Genomic DNA, 17,531 nt, shown 5'->3' on the forward strand with positions numbered 1-17,531 from the left:
AGAGACACCTTTGTAATTAGAAAGGTTTCACAATTTACTTAAAATCTGCTCTTAACGGACTCCCTGGGAGATGACATTTATGTCCCTGTTGCTCACTCACTGTTCCCTCCTCCCAGGGCAAACTTGGAAACTGCAGGTCACTCTCTGTAGTTCTCAACTTATTGAACAGAAAACTCTCAGACCCTCAGGGCGGTCGAATCTGTGGAAAGGTCACAGACTCAGTGATGAGTTCTCTGAGGCAGGGAGGGCTGTCCTTAGGTCTCTGAGTGTAGATGTGGCTAAACCTGCCTGCGAGGACAAGCAGGTGTCTGGAACGACACTGTAAACTTCTCCACTCTGTGAAGCTAGGGTTACAGTCACACCTGAGCACCACCGGAGTACCCACTCCAACTGTAGAAAGAAGCAAGACAGCCGTCCAGGCAAATTATGTCTGCCACTTTAACTTGTCAGTTGATATAGGCTACATTTCTTTGTTTAATAATTTGTTATAAATTTGTTTAATATTTAATAACTTACTTAAAACACATGGAAACTTTAAAACTCTTGATAGTTCTCAATACGATATTATTTAAAATTTAAATTCTGTCCTAGTGGTTTCCTTCTTACATAGCTATTTCTTTTCCTCTCTACTACTATAAACTTTACCTGCCACAGCGGGGCCAATGCACCTGGCCCACCATTTCCCCCCAGCCTCTGACTGTGTCTCTCTTTCACAGGAACTATTTTGGTGAAAAGATTGGTATCTATTTTGTGTTTCTCGGGTATTACACAGAAATGCTGTTGGTCGCAGCTCTGGTTGGCTTAGCCTGCTTCATCTACGGCTTGTTATCAATGGAAAATAACCAGACCAGGTGAGCACAAGAGACTGGCCCAAGTAGAGGCTGCCTTTGTCTGAGCTTCTACCGCCTCTTGATTTTCCCCACAAAATGCTTCCTTGTGGCAGCAAGCAGTACTTTCAAAGCCGACTCCCATGTAGTGCTTCTCCTTTCCAAGGACTTTATGGAAACTACCTTTTCGTGGTTGATTTGGTTTTAATTTCACTTATTTTAACTTCATTTATTCTTTTTATTGTTTGAGAATTTTATAATGCATACAATATGTCTTGATCAAATCTACCACTACCCCTTCAATTCCTCCTCTGTGTTCCATCATTTTCCTTCCCAATTTCTTATGTTCATTTTAAAATGGAGCCCACTTGGTGATGACCTCGTGTACAAGCATGGAGGACTATGTGGCCTCTCAGGGGCCACATCCCCGAAGAAAACTGACTCTCTGTTCCCCAGCACCAGCCATCAATTGTCAATAGCTCTTCTGCTAGGACTGGTACCTCATGACCTCTCGCTCCCCATCCATCCTAGATGCTGTCTCGTTTGATCCTTCTTAGGTCTTCTATGTCAAACTGTTTTTAAAAAATGTAGTCTAAGGAGTCTGTTCTCTAGACTATGTAGGACTTATACCACTATAGAAATATTTGCATCATTCCCACTTTTTTGTGAGTGGAAGCTCATTAAACAGTGAGTCTGGTGAGAGCTGGTTAGATTTTTCACTCTAAACTACATTGTTATTTCCGTGACTTCTCTGGGTAGCACTGAAATCTGCGACCCTAACATTGGAGGTCGGATGATCATGTGTCCACTTTGTGATGAACTGTGTGATTACTGGAGACTGAACACCACATGTTTGCATTCAAAGGTAAGTGTGCTCTATGGTGGGATGAAGACTGGAGCTTCCTTCCTGGGGTGACCTGTCTCATATTAAGTGGTTTTTATGATGGTGTTGCTTTTACAGTTCTCCCATCTCTTTGATAATGAGTCAACCGTGTTCTTTGCGATCTTCATGGGGATCTGGGGTGAGTACAAAGTCTCCTCCAATTTAGCTGTCTTTGTATTATGACCGCTCATGAATTTGGAATACACTTTTCTTTTTTAAGACAGGATTTCATAAAGTGTAGGCTGGCCTTGAATTCTCTGTGTAGCTGAGAATGACCTTGATCCTCTTGCCTCTGCCTCCTAAATTCTGGAATTACTCGTGTGCACCAATGACACAGAGTCTCTGTGGTGCTGGCGATGGAACCAGGGACTTGTGCATGCTAGGCCAGCACTCTAGCCATTGAACAATATCTCCAGCTCCTGGAACAAATACCTTTATATATTTATACAACAACCTTCTAAGAATAGTACTTAGCATATGAATTTGTGGGAAAAATTTTTATTTACAACTTAAAAGCTTTGCTATATTTTTATATGACTTACATAAAATTGAACTTTTATACACATTCTGTTTTAGTGTGTGACACTGGAGATGCAATTTGATGGATTAGGTATCATCTCGTTCTAGTTTTGATTTGCTGTTATTTGGTCACAATTTTTTTTTATATTCACTAATGATTGGACCTCCTTTGCCACTGGAAGCATTTTTAGCACTATAATTCTTTGCTAGTATTTATGTAATAAGCAAAGAAATTCTTTGCATCATATATTTAAGATATTTCTAAACTCATCATTTACATTTGAGAAGCTTGATTATATAACCAAGCCATAAGCATTTTTTCTAACTTTTCTTGTGCTGTGTGTTTCTGTAGCTCACGTAAGATGTGCACCCACACAGAGTTTATGCCAGAAATGTAGGCGTTTCATTTGACTCAGTCTTGACTATAGTTTAATGTGTTCTGCAGTGTCCACTGTAGGGCAGATAGTGTTCTACCTGGCAGAGGTGAAAATGTGCCTATGCATTGCCTTTATCACAAAGCAGGTACACATGGACTCATGACTCCAGTCACTGGTCTACCAGTTTTAGGACAAACATACTTAAGGCTTTAGTTTCCAAAGTTTCAGGGCTGGGTGTGTTGTGTGCTCAAATACATATTGAATGCTGTCATTTCCCTCCCTTTTTCTTTTTCTCTTCCCTTCTCCCTGCCCCTCACCCCCATACAGAGAACTGAACCCAGTTCCTCACACATGCTGCACAGGAATCTGTAACTACACTTCATCCCTGGGCCTCTTTTTGCTTTTTTATATTGAGTCAGGAAGTTACTCAGGCTGGTCTTGAACTTACTCTAAATAAAGCAGGCCTTAAGCTTGCCACCTTCCTGCCTCAGCCTGCTGATCAGCTGAGAGGACAGGCCTATCCTCCATGGAGTCCACAGCACTCTTTCTTGTATGGAAAAATATCAAGACCTATTTAAGCTCAATCCAAAATGCATAAGCCAGGAGTTCTATAAATTTACGGAAATCCCCTTCCAGGGATATTCTTGGAATCCTTGTGGATTTATGTAATCTCAAGAAACCCATGGAAATCATGACTCTAGTTTGGGTTTTAGAATATATCTTTTCTGTTTTCATGTAATACTCTTTTACTAGATTTTTTCAATTACATCTTTTGTCCCTGCCTGTGTTATCTTGTTTTCTTAATTTTTATTCAGAATTTCAAACTTTGACATGAGAAGGGTGTAATTGTTCAGTATGCCTAAGATGTCACCACACCATGGTCACTGAGTACTGTTTCTAAAATTCATACCAGTTGTTAGTGCTTAGCAAATGTCAAGATGAAATATTGTAACAGATTATTTGCATGAGGAAGCAATGTAGACCATATGGAAATTTGCAGCTTTAACTACTAAGAAATTAACTTGAACATTCATAATGAATAATTTCTATTACTACTTAGTGTTACAACTGTAGTCACTGATAAACACACCATAAAAATTGTCAATATTTCCAACTGACAATATATGAAGTGCTTGACAAACAAAATAATTAAAAGCAGAAGTGAAAGTTTCTTTTTTAAGATTTACTTTTATTATATTCAATTGTATGTGCACACATGCAGATGCATGTGCATGCCATATGTGCACATCAGGTGCCCAATGAGGCAAGAAGAGAGCATCAGATCTCCTGGAGCTGGAGCTAAATGTGGTTGTGAACCCCTAGATGTGAATGCTGGAGCCTGAACTCAGATCTTCGGCTAGAAGAGTGGGCCCTCTAAACTGCAAGCCCCCCTCAGCCCCTAGGGCTGCTCTCTTGCTGCTCTTGTTCGGCCTTTTATTGATGGTCCCACCCTGATGCTTTCTTCTACTGCAGTCACACTGTTTCTGGAGTTGTGGAAACAGCGACAAGCCAGGCTTGAGTATGAGTGGGATCTGGTAGACTTCGAAGAAGAACATCAGCAGCTCCAGCTGAGGCCTGAGTTCGAAGCCATGTGTAAACAGAGGAAGATAAATCCTGTGACAAAGGTACAGACATGGAGTAGGGGTTTCTTTGGGGAACCCTTTGCTATTGGCTGCTCTGGAATAGTCATGTGCCATTGATGCAGACCACAGGTGAGAGTTCTGGTTGTGCTCAGACACTATCATCTACTGCCAGAAATGAAAAATCCCTGCCTCATCATTTCAAATCTGTTAGCGCTAAATGAAATGAAAGAATCAGGGAGAATCTATACATACTTCTTGCTATAACATCCAAATGTAAACAGTCTATCTTTTATTTTGTTTGTTTGTTTGTTTGTTTTTGATGAAACCAAATGGCATGCCTCTGCTGTCTTTTTATACTATGAAGTAGGAACCATCAATGGGCACTAGCACACAAAAACACACATCCATTGGGTATACACAGGGACAGTGCAAAAGATCCTATGTGCACACATGTGTGCACACCCTACATCTCCAGAGAGCTCTTAGAAGGCTTCTTAGCCCAGGGAATGTTCTGTAGCTCTTGGTCCAACTTGAAAATTCATAAATGTGGAATCTTGTATTTTGTATAATTCTGTGGTTTCCATGTTCCCTGACAGCTCTTCTTTACTTTATAGCAACCTTTGTAAATAAAAATACAAAAACACATTCTGACTGTAGCTCAGAATGTCAGCAGACCCGATTAGTATCTTGTGTATTAAAGGCTGTGAAGACTGAGGCAGAAGGGCCTGATCTGCTGAGTTTTGGGTAATAACCCAGAAACTTTACATGCTCTAAAGCAAGTAGGAAGCATTTCAGATGGAATGAAATTGTACCTCATCATGTATCAGTGGTGAGGTTTGGACTTTGTCTTGTCTCTGTCAGGTCCTGGAGGCCACCACAACCCAACACTTAGGAAGCAGGTTGCCTCAATTAAGTCTCTCACCTCATGTGGAATGTCACTTCAGGGTCTGATGGCCTTCTCTTCAAGGGAAGGAGCTACTTTCCATGGACTATGGAATGAGAGAGCCCATTGTGAGGTCTCTACCTTTAGCGTATTCCTTGATTTTTCCTACTGTCATTTGGAGCCCTAACTGTGAAGACAAAGTGTGACTTTGTTATTTCTCCAACATTACAGGAGTTGGAGCCACACATGCCTCTGTGCCATCGCATCCCATGGTACTTTGTGTCAGGGACCACAGTGGTCTTTGGGGTAAGCACCATTTTGGAACCTTTTACCATTTCTTTAGAGCACAGTCCTCTATGAACCAGCGTCTCTCTACAGCTCTGATGCATCAGCTCTTGGATCATTCCTGCAATGCCCCATTCTTCCTACATTGACTACACCTCTCACACAAAGCATGCATAATTTACAAATATTTTCCCCAAGAGTGAATTTCATAGAAAGATGCATATGGCGGGGCGGGGGGGGGGGGGGGGGAGCAGAGTCCTGATTTCACAATCTATCCCTGTCTGTCCCATTGACTGATACCCTGAAAGCAAGGCAGAGTGTCAGGTTCATATTCATTACAGTCTCTGGTTAGTGTTATCAACGTTACCCATCTGTCTTTATCTTCCTCAAAATATCTACACATGTGACCAAGCAATTAAACTACTAATCTTCTTTTTCTTGTTGGAATAAAGTGAATAAAATCCAAGGAAAACAAATCTATAGGAAGGAGTTGGTTTTTCTCCATATATATAGCTAATACATTTATTCACCCCAATGATTTTTTTCCTTTTCTTTCTAAATTTGTGTACTTGTCACAGTTACCTTTTATTTTGGAGAAGAAGTGTGTGTGGGGGGGAGGGGATTAGCCCCTGAGAGAATGTCATATTGGGGTGTAAACAAATTAACTGTTTTAGACTGTGGTTTAACTTCTCCAGTGCACATACACTGTACTTTTTAACAGTTCTTACTAAAATATTTTTTTATATCTTGAAAGAGTTAGTTGGGACATGTTTTCTTGGCTTATAGAACAACTTTTAGAAGAAAAAAGTAAATAAAAGGAGGACAGACAGCCACACCAGAATCAATTCTGAGAAATGAACTTGGAGACATGGATCCAGAATGGTTGTTCCGTTTTCATTTTCTACTTATCACTCAATGGAATTTGCTTCCTCAAATTTAGAATCAAGTTTTCTAGTCATTGAATTGATATAGAGCCACCGTACTTTGCAATATATACAAAATTGATGTAGGAACTACATAACTAAAGCCTAGATCATGTTTTGGGGAATTTTACCTGAAAGGGGGATTCATTAGTGGTGACATAGTCTCTGGTTCAGATTTATTGTTTTTATTTTCTTTACAACATTAAAAATTAATCTATATTGATAGAGGTTTGATAAATAGATAGGTACAGACAGACATTACATACATACATATCTATATACAAATATATAGATATATAGATGTATATACATGGGTGGGTTAATGAATGGATGGATGGATGGATGGATGGATTGATAGATGACAGATGTAGATAAGGATTCAGAAATATGGCTGTCATTTGTAAACACTGAGAAAATGAATTAAAAAGTTGAATGCAGTAGTCACTTCTCACATTTTATGATGAAGTAACTGGTAAGAATCAACTAAAGGGAAAGGAATTTATTTTGGTTCAGTTCAAGGACACCATCCATCATGGCAGAGACTGTGTGGCAATGGGAGCTTGAGGCAGCTGGTCACATTGCATTCAGAATCACCAAGCAAAGAGAAATGAATGTCAATACTCAGCTCAGCTTCCCCTTTTTATCCTGTCCAGATCCCAGTCCCATGGAGTGGTGTCACCCCTGGTTAAGATGGGTCTTCCTGTCTCAATTAATCTAATCTAGTTAATGCACTCATCATCCTGTCTCCTATCATGTTGGCAATGTTTTCCATCACAACAGGCAATGGTTTTCCCCTATTTTATGTTTAACCCATAGCCACCACAATATTTTTCTTTAAGCCCCCTACCTTGTGGTGACTTCTCTGATGCCTCTATGGTCAGAGGAGTCGCTCTGCATGAGCGGCTGCTGAACAGTATAACAAAATGGGACAACAGCATATCCAGTGGATCTCGGTTTTCCCCTCAGATGGCTCTCCTCCTCAGCAGCATGGTGTCCATCATTGTGTACCGCCTGTCTTTCTTTGCCACTTTTGCCACCTTCATGGAAAGTGAAGCCACTCTGCAGAACATGAAGAGCTTCTTCACCCCCCAGATGGCCACCTCTCTCTCTGGATCATGCCTGAACTGCATTGTCATTGTGATCTTGAATTTTTTTTATGAGAGGATATCTGCCTGGATTACAAAAATGGGTAAGCTGGCCAAATTACGAAAGTGATTTAATCACAGGTTTCAGCCAACACTGCACATCCAGCTTTGGACCTTCTCCCAGGGAATTGGCCTCTGAAAAGCACAATTTTCAGGCTGCTTTGTTCAGAGTAGATCCACACCTGATTTTTAAGAATTTCTTAATATCCACTGTAGACAGAAGATTTCCTGTGTCCTTCCCAGTCCTGCAGGCACTCGGTTCCAAGTAAACACACAGAGGCTTATATTAATTGCAAACTGTATGACCTATGGCTCTGGATTCTTGATAGCTAGCTCTTTCATCTTAAATTAACCCATTCTTATTAATATATTTGTTACCACATTGCCATAGCATTACAGGTCTGTTGGGCATCTTATTGCTACTTTGGTGGTGGCTGGAGTCTCTGTATCATGGTTCACATGAGAGACACAACCAGGAAGCTGTTCTTGGCTCCATTTTAGAACCCCCTTCTAAAGCATTCTTGGGTTTTAGGTGGAAATTCTTGCCCCACGTTGGAACACCAGATGTTGTACAAATTCTAAATGGTCTTATAATAAAAATCCACAGCCAGAGATAGACAAGGCTAGCCACTTTGGTAGGAGTCAAGGGCATCTCTCTTAGGGCTCCACACAAAAGCAAGCAGCAGGCAAGCACTTTTGGAAGCAGCCCTTGCATCACCTTCAAATCTTGAGTTCTCGGTAAAGTTTGCTTTTTCTCTAGGCAAGAGCAAGTGAGTGAATCAGAGCTGATAAGGTGCTTTCAAAGACACCAAGGAGGCATGGCTTTCTTCAGTAAAAATTATCCCTGAGCTCCTAGCTGAGATGTTTTTAATAAATTCAGCCACACTTCACCAAAAGGAAGTTATCTGTGTCCTTAGACTATTTTGTTCTCCTCCTGAAAGTGTCATGGGAGTGTCTTCATCAGCTGTTCTACTTGGAAATCCCCAACCCATGAAAGAAAGCATGTTCCCTTGCTCTTGCAATCCTCCCAATGCTCTAATAGTCTTTGGAGAGAAATTAATAGTTCTGATCTTTAGAATTTGTTAAACTATAAGCCACAACTGCATTTTATTTATTTTATAACATTTTTTATTATTATTATATTTGTGTTTTAATTTTACACATCAGCCATGGGTTCCCCTGTCCTCACCTCTCCCGCACCCACCCCGACAAATAACCAAACAAATGGAAACACATGAATTATGAACCAAAGGCTGTGGAGCCCCCAGCAGGATCAGGCCCTCTGGATAAGTGAGACAATTGAATAGCTTGAACTGCTTGGGAGGCACCCACGCTGTGGGACCGGATCCTGTCCTTAGTGCATGAGCTGGCTCTTTGGAACCTTGGGCTTACACAGGGACACTTTGCTCAGCCTGGAAGGAGGGGACTTGACCTGCCTGTACTGAATCCACCAGGTTTAAATGAATCCCTAGGGGAGTCTTGGCCCAGGAGTAGATGGAAATGGAGGGGAGGGGATGGGGGGAAGGTGGGGGTGGGGGCGGAAGGGGGGAGGACAGGGGAACCCATGGCTGATGTGTAAAATTAAAACACAAATATAATAATAATAATAATAATAATAATAATAATAATAATAATAAAATGTTATAAAAATATACAACTGCATTTTAATTAAGAAAAGAAGAAGCACATGCTATCTCTGCCAGCATTTGCAAGCACAGTTTAGTTCATGAGGAGAAAGTGCAATATAGTTGGAAACTGTCTCAGCTCTTGACACAAGCCTATCTGGTTTACACCACCAGCTTAACCAGGGGCAAAGGAGAGAGAAGCATGATGGGACTTGCTGCAGTGTCTAGCAGCGATAGCGAGGAGCACATCCAATTTTGTAGGGATTCAAGCCCCACATTCAGACTGTCTTATACCTAGAGAAATCCCCACCCTTGAAATGCACTGACTGCTTCCTAGACTCTCCCAGCCATGGGGTCAACACAGTATGACCAACAGGAAGCCAGCACAAACACACAGCTCTTCAATATTGCTCAGCTGAGGTCAGAATGAGGAGCATGTTAACACACTTTGAAATGGTGTGGCTCAATAGCACTTCTAAGTGCAGCATTCGGGGAACGTGCATTTACCCTTGGTGATCTTTATTGGCAGAGATTCCTCGAACTTACCAAGAGTATGAGAGCAGTCTCACTCTGAAGATGTTTCTCTTCCAGTTTGTGAATTACTACTCAGCTTGCTTTTATGTGGCCTTCTTTAAAGGGAAGCTCATGGGCTATCCTGGGAAATACACATATATGTTTAATGTATGGAGAAGCGAAGAGGTAAGGACTCTCTTTTAGCTCAGATCTATGGTCTCAGATAATTAAGGCCTGCCTTTCTCCCTAGCACTAACTCAGACATTGTCGAGTTGTAGAAGTCCCAACATTGGCTCCAACCATTGACCCGTCTTAATCATCTGTTAGATTTGGGGTTTCCTTTGAGCAAGAATTTGTATGAAACATGTCTTGTTTCATTTTCTAAAACTTTTTTTTTTTGAGCTAAGGATCAAACCCAGGGCCTTGCGCTTGCTAGGCAAGCACTCTACCACTGAGCTAAATCCCCAACTTGTTTCATTTTCTGTTACTATGATAAAATACTGTGCAAATGCAACTTAAAGGAGAAAGGATTTCTTTCCTCTCACAGTTCAAGAGTATAGTCAGTCCATCATGGCAGGAAAGTCCAGGCAGCAGGTACTTTGAAGCAGCTAGTTGCAGGGAATCCACCGTCAGGAGTCAGAGAGCATTGAGTGCCTGTGGTTGCTCAGTCCCCTTTCTCCACTTACACAGTCCAGGGTCCCATCTAGAGAATGGTGTCACGCACAGTGGGCAGGTCTTCCCACTTCAATTACCATAATAGAAATGATCCTCCATGCAAATGTCCAGAGGCTCATTGCCTGAGTGATTCTACTACATTCTAACAGGGTGACAGTTGACACTAATCTTCAACAAGCCTATGATCTGGCAGTAAAATATAGAGTAAGTAAAATAGAACTTGTATTCTTGAAAACATCCTGCAAAGGGTCAAGAGTCAAGAAATGGTTCTTCTATGGTCTAGTATACATGACCAATGGTTTTCAAACTGATCACATGAAAATTATACCACCTTTTAATCCTAGCCTAGACATAGGGATTCACAATTTTCTAAGACTCAGAAGTCTGTGTTTCTAATACAGTCCACAAATGGGCATGATGCAGCTACCCTGGTAGTAGTCCATGGTCTGTGGGACTGAATGGCCCCCAAATCCCATCATTGCCTCTGATGACCATATTATAACTCCTTACTATACTTTCTTGAGTTTCTGATATTCCATATGTTGCAAAATTCCATTTCTCCTCCTCTATCTCTGTTTTCTCCTCTCTTGTTTCTGAACAGTGTGATCCTGCAGGTTGTCTGGTAGAGCTGACAACCCAGCTAACCATCATCATGATTGGGAAACAGGTTTTTGGAAATATCCATGAAGCCTGTCAACCGTACGTATGACTCACACATTGCATGTTTGATTTAAATAGCACTGCAAGAAGATGGGTATATATATATATATATATATATATATATATATATATAAAGCTTTTCTTCTAGGCCAGGAGATGGTGCATGCCTTTAATCCCAGCACTTGGGAGGCAGATGCAGGGAGATGTCTGAGTTCAAGGGAAGCTTGGTCTACAGATTAAGTTCCAGGACAGCCAGGGCTATACAGAAAAACCCTGTCTCAAAAAACATGGTGGTGGTGGGGTTCTTCTTTAGTTCTCTCCTTTAGTGTTATAATCAATTGACAAATAACTCACATATACTCACTTGTATGTACATATTTACTGACTGCAGTGTGATGTGTCAGTACAGGCTTTTTTGTATGTGTTTTTGAGATACCATCTAACCATGTGGCTCTGACTGGCCTGGAACTCATAACTCACAGAGATCTGTCAGCCTCTGCTTCCTGTAGTGTTGGGATTAAAGACTTATAAGCCTCACACCCTATGGTGCTTTTAAGTGACCATTTCTGCTGTTGAGTGAAACGGTAAAGATTTAACTGGAGACTCTCCATATTAGATCCCCGGTCGGATATTCTGCATGTTGCATGTTATACTTTTATAATTTAATTTTTAATATAAAATTTGTGGTGATTCTTTGAGAATTTCATGCATGGGTATACTGTACTTTAATCCTATTCAGTTCACTCTTCCCCCTAACTCCTCCTACATCCACTACTATCTGTCTTCCCATCCACTTCCCACTTCCTAGACTTTCTTTCACTTCTCTTTTGCTATGGTCCCCTGAGCTAAGTTTATACTCATAGGTATATGGCCACCCACTGGAGGATGGTCAACCTACCAGGAGCCACAGTTTTAAAGACTCTCCCTCTCCCAGAAGCAATCCTAACACGACCATAATCTACCTTATATGGTGCGGAATTTGGTTGGTCAGTGGTTTGTAGTATTATTGAATTTACTCAGATAAGCCTCTGCTTTTCCTTTCGTGTACACATTCTATGATACTTAATTTCTCACTTCTACAATTGTTTTCCGAGCATCGTAGTGGTGTGGAGATTGGCCATTGCCCCCGGCCCTGACCACTTCCTTTGCTGAGTGAGAGCTCTTCTTGTCAGTGGGTAGAGGCAGATCGCTTGCCTTCTCCTCACTTCCATGTGTGGCAAAAACAATACTAGGTTTTCCTTTGGACTTTATCTCCTATTGTGCTAGGTTAAGGTGCTTAGCCTCCTCCCTTTCTGACAGTTTCCAGACTTGACATACTGGCTCTCTTGCTTCTTTCTCCAAATGTCAACTTTTATCATTTCTAACAGCCTGATTTTTAATTGGTGGAGACGTCGAAAAACCCGAACCCATTCTGAGAAACTATACAGTCGCTGGGAGCAAGATAATGACCTTCAGGTTTTCGGACAACTTGGGCTGTTCTATGAGTACTTGGAAACAGGTAAGTTCCAATCATGATTTCGAGGCAGCAACAACACTAATAAAATGAATAGTTTCCATCTCTTGCAATTTCTTTCTTTCTTTCTTTCTCTCTTTCTTTCTCTCTCTCTCTCTCTCTCTCTCTCTTTCTCTCTCTCTTTCTTTCTTTCTTTCTTTCTTTCTTTCTTTCTTATGTATAGTAGATGTTTGAATTACTGAATAAAAAATAGGTAAATGGATGGATAAATGGTGGATATATGGATAGGTGACAGATGGACTGACAGATGGATAGTTGGGTTGTATATGTGTAGATGAATGGTGGGTAGGTAGATGGATGGATAAGCATGTAGATGAATAGATGGCAGATTTACATACACATATGGAAGAAATAAAGGTAGATGGATGTATTGATGGTGGAGAGATGTATAGATAGCGGGTGAATATATATACAGATGTCAGGCATGTGTATATAGGCTAGCAGATGGATGGAAGAAGATACAGGGATGGATAGATGGTGGTTAGATAGATTAACAGATGGAAAAAAATGATTCAGTTTTCCTTTGTTCCCTTAGAGAAGTAATGCTCAGGTTGTTTGTGTGGTCTGCCAAGGCCATTTCTGCTCACCAATATCCCTTGCTTTGGTGGAACTATAGAGGGCAGTTTATGTCCTTACTATCAAAATCCTGGTGCAATAAAGGTGATCTGAAAATGACTAAGTAATTAATATTTATCATATATGCTATATATTTTATCTTAAAAATCTGCTAATGTGATAGAAAATATTTTTATCCTTCAAGATAAACCAATGTAACCATAATGTACTTTATATTGTATGCCATTAGTTGGGTAATACTGTATACATTGCTGTATAAAAAGATGTGAATTCTTGTTTCATGCAGCTCAGTGTACAATTAGGTAGTTCTTGCTTTCGAGAGTGATGAAACAATATTTTTCTCACTGTGGAAGTTCTGCATGAATGTGTACATACAGGCAGGGGAAGTTAGTACTGACACAGAGGTATAAAATATCATTTATAGCAAAATTAGCTCCTGTGTCTTGAGAGCCAACCAAGACTTAGTTTACACTGAAAACTCTCACACCTTCTTCTAGTCAGGAGATAACTATGCAGTGAACTATGCAGTCATTTATGGTATTGAAGATGCTGAAGTTAGATGGATGGATCAGTTTTCTAGGTAAAGCTCTAACACCTTGAAACCCACACTGCTTCTCCCTCAGAGTAGCTGTAGTTTCCTTAAGAGGAGTGAGGAATGGCTCAGTGTTGCTTGTTCACGTCATCATGAGGCAGGTGAAAAGAGGTGAGGGTCTAAGTGGCAGGAGCTAGGTTGAATAGCCCTTTATCTCCTTGGTAATGATGGCTGACCTGTGTCTCTCCAGTTATTCAGTTCGGGTTTGTCACATTGTTCGTGGCCTCTTTTCCCCTGGCCCCCCTGTTTGCTCTCATGAACAACATTATAGAGATCCGCGTGGATGCCTGGAAGCTGACGACTCAGTACAGGAGACCTGTCGCTGCAAAAGCTCACTCCATAGGTGTCTGGCAGGACATTCTCTATGGAATGGCCATCCTTTCTGTTGCAACTAATGTAAGTGCCTCTTTCCAGGGGACGACTTTGCCCTCCTTTTTGTTTCTGTGGGGGGCAGAGCAGGAATGACACCTGACTCAATCCTCGTTGGCACCAGTTTCACCACAGTGAGGATTTGTCAGGACAAGCCAACCTCAACTTTATTTTCTGAGCAAGAACAATAGGAAGAAAATGATATTTTCTCATTGGAATTTTGTGATGATGGTGTCTTATAGATGGTGTCTTACAGAAAACCAGTGACAATACAACATGTTTGAACAATGGAGTCAAAGATGGATTATACACAAATATGTATAATATCGAGTATAAATTTATTTATATTTACTTACAAAATGATTTTTAAAACTAAATCTCACAAATGCTAATTTTACAACCTTCATATTCATCTAAGACTATGTTTTATCAATTTTGAAGCTTTTACTGAGATAATCAAAAGGAGATTTGACAACTGAATATGTGTGATTTATTTTAGAAAGCTTTATGTTAAGGAAACATGGTTGAAATTGTAGAGTTTAAATACATTCGGAACATGAAAAAATGAGGTGGAACACAGTTACAGAAAAATCCATGGCTGGTAATGCTATTTAAAAACCAAAACAGAAAAAGCTAACCCAAGCATGTGACTTCAAAGGAAAACTCAGAGACACAACACACAATTAGAAGCAGTAAAAAAATTAAAATCAAAATTAATAATAGTCAACTTAAAAATGAAATAATAAACATAAATACTGAATAAAGCAAGAGTTAGTTTGCTAAAAAAAGACATAAATAAAACAAACAAATGCCAGGAGGTGGTGGCACAGACCTTTAATCCTGGTACTCAGGAGGTAGAGGCAAATAGCTCTCTATGAGTTCAGGGCCAGCCTGGTCTACAGATCAAGTTCCAGGATAACCAGGACTACACAGAGAAACTCTGTCTTGAAAAAAACAAACAAATAAAATAAAACAAACAAAAAACCCAAACCCACTAAAACAATGACAGACTTCTCTATACCAGATTTAAAAAAAAATTTTGAAATGACCAATATTAGAAATAAAAATGGCAGATGTATTCAATAAGCAACAGAAATACCAAATGTCCTCATAGTCATAGAAGTAACAGAAATGGCTTTAAAAAAAATCACTAAATGCACAGGTGCCAGAGTCAGATAGATGGTTATAGTGTACTCATGTGGTCTAGAATAAACAAACAATTTCTGTGATCATTGGAATTAGAAAAAATAGCATCCCCACAGGATGCAGTTCTGAAATTAATTGTGATAAGCTCCAAGAAAGTGCCAACCCACACTCTTTCCTTTCATTCATCAGCCTTCTATAGACACACTCAATACACATACATAAGGCACAGATACACACAGACACACAGAGAGACACAGTCATAAATACACACTGGTATATCCATACATTAATATACACAGATATATACATACAGAAGCACATATACAGAGATTTTATGGATATAAACAGACACACACAAATACAAATAGAAACACACACATAGATTAAAAAAAACACACAAAGATACAGACACATAAATTCCCCTATCTCCCACCTGTCTCTCTCCTAGCCCAGACAAGGGAATTTAAGGACAATGAATGTGTCAATGAGGAACATGAGCCATGACAAGACCAAGGAGAGAGAGAGAGAGAGAGAGAGCATGCTTTGGGGCAGCAAATACACATAGGTTCAATTCCCAACTTAGCTATTCTGTAGCTATGGAATTTTGGAAGATCAATCCCAGTCTACCCATTAGCCTTTCGAATGTTTCTGAGTGGTATTGAAGTCATCTTAAGTTCATGTGGCTCACAGAGGTGGGCTTGCATACAAATCAGACTTGGAGCACTGGGCTGGGCTCATCATTGTCCTTCCTCTTTGTCCATCAGGCCTTCATTGTTGCGTTCACATCTGACATCATTCCACGGTTAGTTTACTTCTATGCCTACTCAATGAATTCCACGGAGCCTTTGAGTGGATATGTGAATAACAGCTTGTCAGTGTTCCTGATAGCTGACTTCCCCAACCACACAGCGCCAAAGGAGAAGAAAGACTTCACCACTTGCAGGTCTCCTCTGTCTACATTTTAGCATTGTACTTTTAATGTCTTTTTTAAATTATCTTTTCCCTAATGTTTGTCTTATAGTGTAAAAGGTTTACTTGAGACAATACATTTCCTGGGTTAATATCATGCATCAGTTCTGGAATACATATATCATATGACCTGGCAGACTATACAAAAGGAAGGAATATTATGGGTGGAGGTCACGTTGTTTTTAAATAGTTTCCTGGTTTTGAATTGCTAATACAAGCTTCCTGGACTTGAGCCTTGACATCTACCAGTCAGTATGGTTAATTTACTGAATTTTACCATTTATCCCCAGAAAATACACCAAGAAAATAGAGGTAAAAAAGTAATAATGGGCCTGTTCACCAGCATTCTACTTAAAGGCTGTTCAGGTAGAATGTGTGAGGTGGGATTTGTGAATTGTTATTACCACACCCAGAGTATCCGTGTTCTGTGGGGATCTTCATACCATAGAATATGAAAACAATAGTCAGCAAATAGGTGGGTAGATAATAGAGATAATATAGATGATAGATCACTGATAAAGATAGGCAGGTGGTTGAATGGATGGATTGGTAGATAGATAGATAGATAGATAGATAGATAGATAGATAGATAGGTAGGTAGGTAGATGACAGACATAGATGGTAAGTAGATGATAGATGATAAAAATGGATTGATAGATAAATATAGAGATGATAGACATATATAGTAATGACGAATGATGGATATATATAGATGATAGAGATATACGATAAAGATAGATTGATTGATAGATAATAGAGGTAAATAGGTAGATGGTATTGATATATGGTAAAGATACATATTCATAGATAAATAGATTGATATATAGAGATAATTTATAATAGATGATACAGATAGATCATAAATAGACAGTAGATAGCTAACAGACAGACTGATAGACATATGCACACATTTGTACACACAAGGGCCTTTAATCTTAGCTTCAATCTCACACTAACCTCTCCCTTGGGGATTCCAAAAAGGAGCAAGAAAACCGTTTCAGGACAATAAGACCAAACACTGTTCTATGGCACATCTGGACACAAAGGGATCATGGCACAGTGTTCAAAACTGAGGTCTCTGTTGTTTGATTTCTTGGTTTCACCACTTTCTGAAAGCTGGGGTAAGTTTTTGAAGAACATCAGTCTAGAGGGGGGTTGTAGAAAGGAATAATCTGAAAGTCCAAGCACAAGAAGAGTCCAGAAAGAGAACACTGCCTTATCTTGTCGGTACATCTAAAAGGAAACAGAGTCTCTGGAAAACAGAAATGGTCCACATAGCAAGTTGGATGGGTCAGACAGGAGGAGGATTTTGACAAAATGCCATGGTAGCTTGGCCTCTCGTGGGAGAAGTTACATGAGGCCAATGAAGTTGCTCTGGTTTTTCTCCTGTTTGGGAGGTGATATGGGTAAGTAATACAAGCCGGAGCTGTGAGAACAGGAAAAGGTTCAATATTATCTGTTACTTCCC

General features: G+C 40.0%; 1 protein-coding gene across 1 annotated transcript in view; it reads left to right on the plus strand.

Annotated features, from left to right (window-relative positions):
• Nucleotides 1-17,531, plus strand: part of Ano5 (anoctamin 5) — a 68,396-nt gene that overhangs the window by 45,414 nt on the left and 5,451 nt on the right. The window contains exons 10-20 of the mRNA XM_036185118.1: nucleotides 717-851; nucleotides 1,587-1,692; nucleotides 1,789-1,849; nucleotides 4,080-4,231; nucleotides 5,304-5,378; nucleotides 7,247-7,469; nucleotides 9,580-9,749; nucleotides 10,840-10,937; nucleotides 12,266-12,396; nucleotides 13,770-13,975; nucleotides 15,859-16,037. Coding sequence (XP_036041011.1) covers nucleotides 717-851; nucleotides 1,587-1,692; nucleotides 1,789-1,849; nucleotides 4,080-4,231; nucleotides 5,304-5,378; nucleotides 7,247-7,469; nucleotides 9,580-9,749; nucleotides 10,840-10,937; nucleotides 12,266-12,396; nucleotides 13,770-13,975; nucleotides 15,859-16,037 — 1,536 coding nt within the window. The remainder of the gene's footprint in view (nucleotides 1-716; nucleotides 852-1,586; nucleotides 1,693-1,788; nucleotides 1,850-4,079; nucleotides 4,232-5,303; nucleotides 5,379-7,246; nucleotides 7,470-9,579; nucleotides 9,750-10,839; nucleotides 10,938-12,265; nucleotides 12,397-13,769; nucleotides 13,976-15,858; nucleotides 16,038-17,531) is intronic.

The sequence above is a fragment of the Onychomys torridus genome, chromosome 1, assembly GCF_903995425.1.
Source record: "Onychomys torridus chromosome 1, mOncTor1.1, whole genome shotgun sequence".
Taxonomy (NCBI): Eukaryota; Metazoa; Chordata; class Mammalia; order Rodentia; family Cricetidae; genus Onychomys; species Onychomys torridus.